The sequence below is a fragment of the Hyalella azteca genome, unplaced genomic scaffold, assembly GCF_000764305.2.
Source record: "Hyalella azteca isolate HAZT.00-mixed unplaced genomic scaffold, Hazt_2.0.2 contig13134, whole genome shotgun sequence".
Lineage (NCBI taxonomy): Eukaryota > Metazoa > Arthropoda > Malacostraca > Amphipoda > Hyalellidae > Hyalella > Hyalella azteca.
The window spans coordinates 160,465-171,708 of NW_025943067.1; the positions used below are offsets into that span (position 1 = coordinate 160,465).

General features: G+C 35.8%; 1 protein-coding gene across 1 annotated transcript; it reads left to right on the forward strand.

Moving 5' to 3' along the window:
• Nucleotides 1–1,741: 1,741 nt before the first annotated feature.
• LOC108677478 (protein O-linked-mannose beta-1,2-N-acetylglucosaminyltransferase 1) lies at nucleotides 1,742–10,792 on the forward strand. The gene is made up of 15 exons (XM_018165698.2): nucleotides 1,742–1,867; nucleotides 2,012–2,114; nucleotides 2,360–2,688; nucleotides 3,286–3,381; nucleotides 3,733–4,084; nucleotides 4,297–4,430; nucleotides 4,937–5,022; nucleotides 5,835–6,026; nucleotides 6,737–6,871; nucleotides 7,203–7,404; nucleotides 7,696–7,895; nucleotides 8,497–8,596; nucleotides 8,889–8,960; nucleotides 9,345–9,454; nucleotides 10,372–10,792. The coding sequence occupies exons 1-15, from the start codon at nucleotides 1,808–1,810 to the stop codon at nucleotides 10,439–10,441; spliced, it is 2,241 nt and encodes a 746-aa protein (XP_018021187.2). The 5' UTR covers nucleotides 1,742–1,807; the 3' UTR covers nucleotides 10,442–10,792.
• Nucleotides 10,793–11,244: the final 452 nt, after the last annotated feature.

The window sequence follows — 11,244 nt, forward strand, 5'->3', positions numbered from 1 at the left end:
TATGTAAATTCTCGCGATGTGGATTCACCTCAAACCTACCGCGTTGACGAGGCTAAGGGATACTGTTAATAAAGACTATTATTACTTTATACAAGTTAAGTAGGTTCGTGTGAACTGGTCAATGAGTGTTCCCTTAGCGTCGAGTTCTTACTAGAGAGCAACATGTTGGAAAATGGGATAGCTTTCCAATAGCTGAAGATCTGGGAGTAGCTTAGGTACTTCTTCCTTCTTTCCATGTTTTTACTTTCATCTTCCTGATTGCCGATATTTTGCAAATTTCATGTCTTCGAACGGGAAACTATTATAGGTTAAGGTCAAAAATGAATGCATTCTGATCTCACTGTTTTCTCTCAATTTTTTTATTCATTTGAAAAGACAGCCATGCAATTCGTAGCCCTTTTTTGTTTCTCAAGTTAATCCTGAAATGTTTGAAACTATTTACTCTCCCTGCCTCTTATATTTCTTGAGATAATATTAAAGTGCTTGACTGTAAGCGCGTTAATGCCAACTCATTGCCAGTGTATAATGCACAGAGTCATCAACTCTTGGAAAGCTTTCTCTAAGAGATAATTTTACTGAGCAAGCGTTCCGCAAACGAAAAATAAGTAATGAGAACTGACAATTTATATCAAATATCCACAATAGGTAAATTTCGATTTTGAAATAAGTGCTTAGGGCGTTTGAAGCCCAAGTTTTCTTCTTATTGATGGCTAAAAAGGCGATAAATGGTTATGACTATACAGCGACAACCGGCGAGAAGAGATTAATAATTACCGATGATTAATGAGGTACTGAATAGATATTCTGGTATTGAAGACAAGCTGCTCTCTAGTAATGACTCGTCCAGCACTACTCAAGGTGTTATTTGTAGCAATGCCTGGAAATTAAGTGTTGCCATGTTGGCTGCGATGTTGCACTTGTCCACGAAGACAGCAACTGACAGCTGACATGTGCTCCGTAGCGTTACGTTCACAGGCTACGAGATATTCGACATCCCTGTTGCCTCAATGCAAAGTTGTCATGAAATAAACGTTAGACAGAAGTTCAGATTTTCTTTAACCTTACGTATTGCGTTATTAGTTAATAATTAGCGTGCCATTGGATCTTCGACGTGGCTAAAAAATAAAATTAAACCAGTGATGAGGTCCTAATGTAAATGACGTTCTAGTTGCTTGCGACATTCTTTTCATTTCTAATCCATGCATCGCACTCGATGAGGTTGAGTCTTTTTCTTATTCTCGCATCAGAATACGCTGGTAGTTTGCAAGTAAATAATAAAGCAAAAAATTCTAAGACACACAAAAAAAAACAGTATAAATTTTGCGATAAACTCTTTATCTGGAACCCTACATAAGAAGTTCAGCTGGCTGCTGGCGTTAGTGTACGTGAAGCTCAGAGAGGTTGAGGAAAATTGGCCCTGAAAAATCAGATGAAGCTTTCCGGGTGTTATGGCCACGACGGCAGTGCGGTAGTGCGCGTCACCGGCAGTGTTGCAGTCCTACAACGTTCCCTTTGAATTAGGCAGGAAATTTTATTTGATTAGGAACTGAGAAGTAATAAATGTATTTGAATTTAAAATTCATTAAAAATCTAATTAAGTGTGAAACTTGGAATAATCTTATTTGAAATCAATAGAATCGTAATATTAATTGTTGAAATTCAGTTAGATAGTTGGACTTATTACGAAAAATCCCTTTAGTGGATTGCAAATATATATTCATGATAGAATTTTGTCTTTTAAGATTTATTCATCGTTGAAATTAAATTCAGTTAAATTTCACAAAGAAGGTCATAATATTCAGTCATAATGGGAGTCACCAGCACAATCAAGCGGAGAATCTTGGGTAGACTTCACCCTTTATTTAAAGTGAGTGGGTTAGATAAGCGTAACATAAAATACATCGATAAAATTGACTTTTTCTTCAATTATTTTCATGGGAATTTAGACTATATTTAATTTAACATGGTGAGTTATTTTTGATTTATTTACTTATTTTTGCCGGGACCGCAGCGTCTGATGTTACCGGCGTGTGGTTTGCTGATTGTTGTGCACATCGCAACCTGGAGCGACCGCAGTTTGCCTGAGGCACCAGAAATACACAGAGTTTTGCCTGGTAAATACTTCATAAATCCATTGCCTTCTCTGGTAACTAATTCATAAATACACTGGCTTTTTTGGTAAATACTGCATAATTAAGTTTATTTGTTTGGCAACTACTTTATAAACAACTTAGTTTTGCCAGGTAACCACATGACTAATTTTTTTATCTGATGACTACTTCATAAATGAGTTTGTTTGTCTCGTTTATTGTTTTACGGAATAATTTCCGTTAAATTTATGCTAATACCTCTTTGACAGGGGAAGCTTTAGACCCTCTAGTGAAGCCGAAAATTCATAACCCGCACGATAAGCGTCCATCGAACGCCTTCGAATCCGTGCTTCGGAGCGCCGCTGAAGTTGAAGACCTTCAGGGTCCCGATGACGATGCGCCTGTCGTCTCGCTGACGAAGAAAAATACTCCCTCAGACACCCGCAGGAATAAAGGCTTCCAGAAAAACGAGCAAGCCCTGCAGGTAGAAGCTCCTAAAGGAGAAGATGATAAGATGAAGAAAGTCAAAAGGGAGTCCGATGACCTCCGCGATAGTGAATGGTCCATGTCGAAAATGAATATATCTGGCAATGAAAAGGTAAAGAATAAATTTGTAGCTTTATTAAGGTTGATACTATTATTTGCTTGGTTGCGGGTAGTCAGATTGGTTTTTATTATGAAGCATGCCGATTCTCTGGGTCACGTTACATGAAGGTCTTTACTTGCTGTGCTAATTGTGTATTTCATACGATTTAATTCTGATATTTTGTTTCTTTGTCAAATGTAACATTTGTTTTACATAAAGGATGGTTACTTTATTACCGATACCAACCCAAACTTTCGTTTTTTACTTGTATAATTGATTTAACAGTCCTCGTTTTAAAAAATTTCAACAATGTCTGTAAGCAAGAACAATTTTAGGGACATTTTACTTGAGCAGTAAAGAGACTTATTTCTTCTCTTATTTAAAATGACCTAAAAAACAATTCTTTGTTTTATTATTGCTATGAAAATGTATATAATAATTAACTAGGTAGGCATAAAAAATATTATAAAGAAAGTAAACTCCAGTTAAATTATTTCGATATGAGTATGAAGCAATATTTTGCATTTAAAACAGTGAAAATTGAGTAAAGCTATAAGTTGAGTAGAAAAATTGTCCAATTATTTTATAATGTTTTGTGTTAACATGCAGGTGAAATTCCCCGGCCACAAGATAAGTGAAGACACCGTCACGCTCACTGTCATGTCCAGCGCCGACAAGGTCTTCATGTCGATCAATAAACGCGAGGTACGTCACTATAAAGCATTTTTTTATCATGTGTTAATTGGAACATGAGAAACATTAAATTAATTTATATTTTTAGAATTTTTATTTAAGTAATATACCACGCTGAATGGAAGACAATGAAAGCTTCAGGATATTTTTTGTTACATCGTGGAATTATTTTTTAGAAACAAATTCAACTTATGGCTTACGACGATACTCTCAATAACACCAACATAATAGTTTGCATTATCATATATCAACTTGACTATCTCTTTATTGACTCATTGCAGTACATAAACCATCCCATAATATTTATCATTACAACCCGTGTAGTTCAAATAATCTCGATCATAAACGGAACTTTTCTATCAGATATACCGCGGGCTGACGCAGCGCGGTATGCACGTAGTTGTGCTACACCAACACACTGGCAAGTCTGTCGCCGCGCGCGTCTTTGACACGTTCAACAACGGCACGGAGGAGGAGATGGTGGAGCAGGACGAGGCAGCCACCGGTCTCACATGGAAAGGGCGCAATAAACTACGAGAAATGGGCTCCAGATTCGCGGACAGGATCAACTTCCGTGACATGTGGATTTTGGTTACGATTAAAGGCGGCCTGAAACTTGCTGAGTCATTCTCGAACGTTGCGGTTGAGGACACAGCTTATGAGTGGGGCGGGCCCCTGTTTCTGCGTACAGACTTCGATCTCGAAGCCACGGCTGGTTGGTAGTCTACTAAATTTAGTTAATTAACTACATCCCCCAAACCAATCCATTATAATAGTAACAGCACAGAGAAAAGCGTACCAACCTATAATCGATAATCAGTAATATTTGACATAAATTTTCTACGTTACTAGCAATTTTGCACTACCTGAATTGTATTTTGTTAAGATGCAGTATAATGAGAATTAAAATTAAATTAATTGTATCAGGTTTATGTCCTTGGGGTAAAAGCGATCACGCGCAACTCAGGCAAAGGTTCTGCCAGCGGTTCGATGGGTACGGGGATTTGTGCAAGTGCTCCGTGAAGAACTTCGAGGATGTCTTCTTCAAAACTGATCCTCAGGTTAAATTAGATGTTATAAAATTTTTATAATATTCACGTCGACAATTTATTCTGGAAAAATCTTCATATGGAAGAAATTTTGTACATATATGAAGAATTTTCTACGTATGGTACAGAGGTTGAAAAATACGAGTATTACGAAAGATTGTGAGTAAATGAATAGGTTTTATTCAGGGGTAATTGGTTAATTTTGTTAGACAAGATTCGGGGTAAATGGTTGTGGTGGCCTATGATTTAAGCTGTTTATGCAAAGTGTGACGGTACACCTATTATCTATACTACTTTTGTACATATATGAAGAATTTTCTACGTATGGTACAGAGGTTGAAAAATACGAGTATTACGGTATTGTTTTCTTGTACTGCTCTGATTTTGACTGACCTCGTTATTCATACGGTATTAGTAACATTAAGATGTTCATCAAATTACAAATAGCAGTGTTGAAAAACGAACCTGGGAATTTAACGAATCTTTAAACTAATATTTCTAATATCGAATAATTTCAGGTCTTCAAGGATCTTGAGGGTAATCCTTTCCACAAAGAACTTGCGGTTGCCGTGCTTGCATCTGATAGACCACACTATTTGTACCGGTAAGGAAAGCGGAATCATGATTACTTTGAACTTCAATGCCACTATAAATTAGCCAGCTCTTGTCGCCGGCCATCAATATTTAATAAAATTAACTTTATTTATTAAAAAAACTTTAATCATAAGTTTTTAGTTAGATTAAATCAGTTTTGTAGTTATTATGTACTAATCGAACCATAAAAATCTTGGAGATGACCAAGTATTACACTGTTTTTTATGGACAAGTGGCTAGTTCATGTCACAGGCCTACGGCCTAGTAAACGCTGAAACCGCTATTACAGTATATAATGTGCTGCGCCATACAGTGCGTGCTGTTTGGAGACTCTTGGGTAATTGGCAGCTATACGAGTATATTGCTCATGTTAAAACGTTTTCCATTATAGAACTAAGTTCAGATGATCGAAATTTGCCTTAAAAATACGTGAATATTTTATTTTTCTCATTTCTCATGAAAATTTGTAAATTAGATATAATATTTACATAAAAAAAGGCTTCATGATAAGCTTATGATCGCATTTATCGAAGTTTGATTTTCAAATGAAAATAAAAATTGCCCTCAGTCATTAATTATTTTTCTTCGACATGTTGATTTAAAAGTTTTTGTATCTATCAGTCTTAAAATGCCTAGCAAATTACGGATCAGGCAATAAGTCCAGCAGCTATCTCAATCAATCGTCAGTTATGGAAAGATCGGGTTTCAAAGGCCGGATCCCTTGTGAATCAAGGCACGAAAAGTTCATGAATCGGCAACAGGCTATGGACCTATTTCTTCAGTGCCGACATTTCTATTCTATTCTATTCTATTCTATAACAGTACGCTGAAGGCTCTAAGAGAAGCAGGAGGTGAAAAAAACAGCCGCATTGTCGTGCTCGTAGAAAAAGAGCATCGAGAAATCGCGGCGCTGACCAAGATTTTCGGCTACCATCTCATCGTCACGGGTCAGAGACCGGGGGAAAATGTCACGGTGCCTGTGCGAGTCAGAGACAAAGTTCAGTATGCTTTCAGGTACGCTAAAGTTCCTTGAACCATGAATGTAAAATTGTTTTTAGCGCATTTTCTCATTTATGGAAAAAATGCACTATTATGCTCGTCATGTCCGTCTGTCTGTCTGTCTTTCCGTCCGTCCGTGACCTCAAGTTTTCGTCGACGAGAAAATGCGCTCTCTGTCACTCACTGCAGTGAGTACTGAGTGATATATTTTTTAACAATTTTGACGCTTCGTTTAGAAACTAGCTATTTTCTCGTTGGTTGTAGTTGGGATACATTGCGAGAGTAGGAGGTGCAACATTCATCGATTCATAAAACATTCAAGTTTGTGTTATATTTCGTTTTTAATCCACAATTTCGTTTTATTCGGCTTGCAACATAAAAATTTTCTATCACCACGATTTCACTTTTTTTACGGAGAAGAACTGATGCTAGGATAGAGTAAAGTTAAATCGAAAATGTACTGTTTGTTTTAGCATTGTATTTGTTTCTTCCAATATCGAAAAAACATTTTGATTTTTATTGAACATTTGAATTTATTAAGTGAGTTTGATGGATGTTTATTGATGCGACGCCACCAGCAAATAAAAAAATATAGTCAAATGGAACATTTGGTACAAAAAATGTATGCATGACTATGAACATAAATTTTTCATCAATCTCATTGCGATAATTTTTAAAGCCTTAATATATATATACAAATTTAACCATTTAATCATCTTTAACAGGGAATTGATGGGAGCTTCTTTCCCAGCAAATACAATTCCTGAAGGAATGAAGGCAGTTCCTTCAATTCCTACCCTCCGCACCGACTACCTAGTCATCCTTGAGGACGACATGGAAGTGTCATTGGACTTCTTCAAGTCAGTAATATTAATGATCCAATGTAGTTCAGCGGTGGTAATAGTCCTTTTCAAGTCATTAATTTTAATTATCATCTCTTGGGTTTTGTTTGTCTGACGGATACAAAGATCGGATTAAATACGCTCATCCCTAAAATTTCAAACAAATTATTAATAATGTGAATTTTGTAAAATTGTTTGGTATTATAACCATTATGCCATAAAAACCGTTCAGGTGTTGCATTCAATCAAAACGGGCTTTTTGGTAACCTATTGCGCCTGGCTGCTTCAACGTTTGCATGCTCAAGATTTATTTTGATTATTAACTTTTTAATCGGCCTTGACTTGGCAGATACTTGCACAGCTTGGCTCCAGTGCTGAAAAAAGATGAGACAGTCGCAGGCATTACTGCATTCAACTTCAATAGCTACAATTCGGCAGCGGACTCCCTCGTTGACTTCTACAGGACAGATCGGCTGCAAGCCCTCGCCTTACTCGTACCCTCACGCACTCTTCACGAGTACCTCATTCCGGGCTGGCCAACGCTTGAATCTGTGCGTTGAAAAACTATGTAGACTCAGGAAATTGAATTAAAACAATTCATTGTATAGTTCATAGTTAATTTCCGTATGAAAATTGAATTGAAAAAAAAAACAATATGTATCTGGTAATTAGATTTAAAAAATGTGCACATGCACAATTCAGTTAATTCTCTTGATACAGACCTTGTCTTAATTTGACTTGGGTCATAAAATTTGCATTCTGCTGATAAATTATTCTCCTTTGAATATTCAGGATATAAATATTTGGAATAAAAAATCAGAAATGTCGGTCTCGACCCACAGCCTCTGCGTTGGCACTCTGGGTTGCAGCGAGAGTTGGACAAGAAGACGAGCCTCTCTATCATCTACCCTGAGATCTCACGGTGCCGCCATTTTGGCTACAGCGGTCATCAAATTCACGGGTCGCTTCAAAAAGCTTTCTTCGACACTCATAGAATTTCCCTCACTACTTCGTATGAAATTCCTAAACAAAATATTGAAAGGTAATTGAATATTCACCATTTTAATAGATTCACATATTATTATATTAAATTCATACTTACTATATTATATTCATATCTTATATTATATACCATATTATTATATCCCTACGAACCTGGTAGAAGTCTAGTGGCTATTTAAAATCAACGTCAGTGCTGAAATTTCCAGTAAAAGGTCAGTTTTTAGATTTCCTGTGAGCAAGTCACGAAAAGTACAAGAACCCGCGACAGGCCACACCAGACCTACACTTCAGCGCCGAGAACGCTATACTATACTAATATATAAATATAGGAGTCCTTCTAGCTTCTGTTCCTCCATCAAAGTATAGAAGAAACTAAAAAATGCGCAATAAATTTATTAGTTTGCAAAGCAGATTTTTTGATCATATAATTGTTAATAGTTTATTAGAAAATATGTTGAGTTCGTATCCTTCGAAGTTGCAAGTAGGTACAAGGTTTTCTATTACGTCTAAATCAATTTTTTTGTTCAATAAAATTAAACTATAGGAGCAACATTTATAGAATAATATTTACCTGAAAAGTTTCAAGAATCCATGAGACGGTTACTTCCAGTTACTAAATATTTGTTTCTTATATTTTTAAGGCTCGAGCTGACATCGTACGACCAGTGGCAGCTACAAACGATCAAAAATTCTAAGCCTGTTTCCTTCAACTTCTGCAAGTATGCTTATCCTTACGGAGAGGTGCGTGAGCTCTTATTTGCTTGTATTGTTGCTTTTTTATTATTGGTATCAAATGATATCGATGTTAGCTTCAATTATGTATTTATTATTTAATTTAATCTTAGTTTATATTAATAAAAGTTCAAGAAAATTTATTAATCTCCATTTGCCTCATTTTTACTCGATTTGAAATACGTACAGGTGTACTTATAATTAAGCTTCATTTGTGTTAAAAGTTCATAATTAATTTTTTGTTATAATTATTATCATAATTAACTATATCTGATAGTTTTCTAAATGCACTTCTCGACAGGATCCGATCGTAGTGTACGTCGAATACGATGGCAACATGGATAACGATAAACAGCTTTTGGCTCTTCTGAAGGTAAGAAATCTGTATTTTTAGCGCATTTTCTCATTTATAAAAAAATGCACTATTGTGCTCGCCATGTCCGTCTGTCGGTCCGTCCGTCTGTCCGTCTGTCTATCCGTCTGTCTGTCCGTCAGCGACTTCATGTTTTCGTCGACGAGAAAATGCGCTCTCTGTCACTCACTGCAGTGAGTACTGAGTTATATTTTTTATTGTTAAATTCGTTGAAGATACGATGCGGCATTTAGTTTATATGCCCATTGATGTTCAATTATTTGGGTTTAGAAGTAACCCGCTGAGGCTGACGAATAAAAAATCATTCGTATATCAACGAAATTTTACGGAACGTGTGAGATGAAACTGTATAGTTGGTTGAGGAACGTAACTTTTGTGTGGCAGTGTTTCGGTGCGTGGCATCTGTACGCGGAGGGCGAGTGGCGGCGTACGTGGCACCTGCGCTACAACGGACATCCCGTCACTGTGGTGGCCGTCCCAGCGTCGCCGTACAGGTGGGGCACTCACCAGGGAAATATTTTCACCAAGAATTTAAAAGCAAAGAAAACTTCATATTAATTTGATATATCATTGTTTAAAAGCAAAGAAAAGTTCAAATTAATTTGATATATCATTGTTTAAAAGCAAAGAAAACTTTGAATAAATTTACTATAGCATTGCGTTTTCTTTGTTTTTTAATTCTTGGCGAACTTATGATTTAATAAGATTAATGAAATAAGAGACTTATGATATAGTAATCGTGTTGTCAGCATTGCTTAGGTCATCTGTGGTCTTTTGCCGACTCCAGACATTGCAGATTTAAAATAGCTTGCAGGCACTTTGAACCCTCAACTCACCGCTATAGTTTTGGTAATCTAATCTTTAACCATTCGTCCTTTTTCCCTTCATCCACCTCCTCGGAGGTTGATTGTCTCTTTTTGTATATTATAAAAATTTTTAACGTATCGGAGATGAACTTGGTTGAATTACTTATAATTAACAAATATTTATCAAATAGTTAACTACCAATAGTCATTATAATTATCATTTATAATTCAGAAATTAATAGCGAAAAATATAATTAACTATTGGCAATAGCCCGTCAAATAGCTTTGTTGGCCTCGAGTCAACAAACAGTCTCTTCGAATATTTATAAATTATAGCTTTGCTTCAATGAATAGGAATCTCTAATTGGGTGATTTACAATGCCAAATTTTACAGGTATAGGAGTTATCGATTTTATATCTGCGTCAGTCTAAACTTAAGGACTGTAAACTTCAACTTACACCTCAACATAACCCTTCCGTGTTGGATTGTTTGTTAAATTAATTGATGTATTAATATATATTAATTATATAACATATATATATCAATTATATAATATATATATATATATCAATTATCAATATAATTAATTGTTATACTTTCTTAGCAACCTGAAGCCCGCCGACTACAAGATGGAAGATATGACAAAAGAAAAGCAAGAGGGAGAAAATATATGAGCTTCAGCACGACGAGAATGTGATTTACTCAAATTAAGTTTATTATTAGGTAAACAATAAACAGGCCGCTACACATTAGTTAAAACTTTCGAGAAAAAAAACAAATACACTCATAACATTTAATGAGACATGCTGTCCAAACAGGGACACACTTTATGCACGTAGCACAAAAAGTGCATCTTTATTTAAACAAAGTCTCACACATTTTTCTGGTTGTACCTTTCATGCATTAACAAATGTATGTATGATCTACCAAACTTGCCGCTCATTCAAATGTCATTCAAATTAAGCCCACGGCGTGAGAAACATTTAAGCACGTCACTAGGATTTTCCATTAAATACTTAGTATTATTTGACGTATTATTTCCTTACAATAATATTTCTTTAATTCGATATATGTGCACGTTGTTATAGGGCTGTGTGTCGAAGTTTCGAATCTAAATATTATAATAATTCGCATGAAACCATGTCCGAGTTCGCGGAAAAATTATCATTTTTTTATCTTAAGAGTACACTGGTGTTTATGCAGCATCACATATCAGGCGAGATTTTTACTTAATACATATTTATAGTTCATTCAATCATGAATCGTTTCAGGGGAGTGTCTGGGGTAAAATTTATCTCAGCTATTTACGGACGGATCACTCTGAAACTTGGTACACATATGTAAAACAGAATTCTAAGACATTTTTGTTCGTGTGAATTTTTAGAAAAAATGAACGAAAAAGTGAAATCCTTAGAAAACGGCCAAAAAGGGGGGGTAACATAGAAATCTATCTCCTCCTAGGATTTTCAAGCTACAA

Coding starts and splice junctions, on each gene's coding strand:
- LOC108677478 (XM_018165698.2), top strand. CDS start 1,808: ATGGGAGTCACCAGCACAATCAAGCGGAGAATCTTGGGTAGACTTCAC. Junction 2,689..3,285: donor ATATATCTGGCAATGAAAAG/GTAAAGAATAAA, acceptor GTTAACATGCAG/GTGAAATTCCCCGGCCACAA. Junction 7,405..7,695: donor GCTGGCCAACGCTTGAATCT/GTGCGTTGAAAA, acceptor CTCGACCCACAG/CCTCTGCGTTGGCACTCTGG.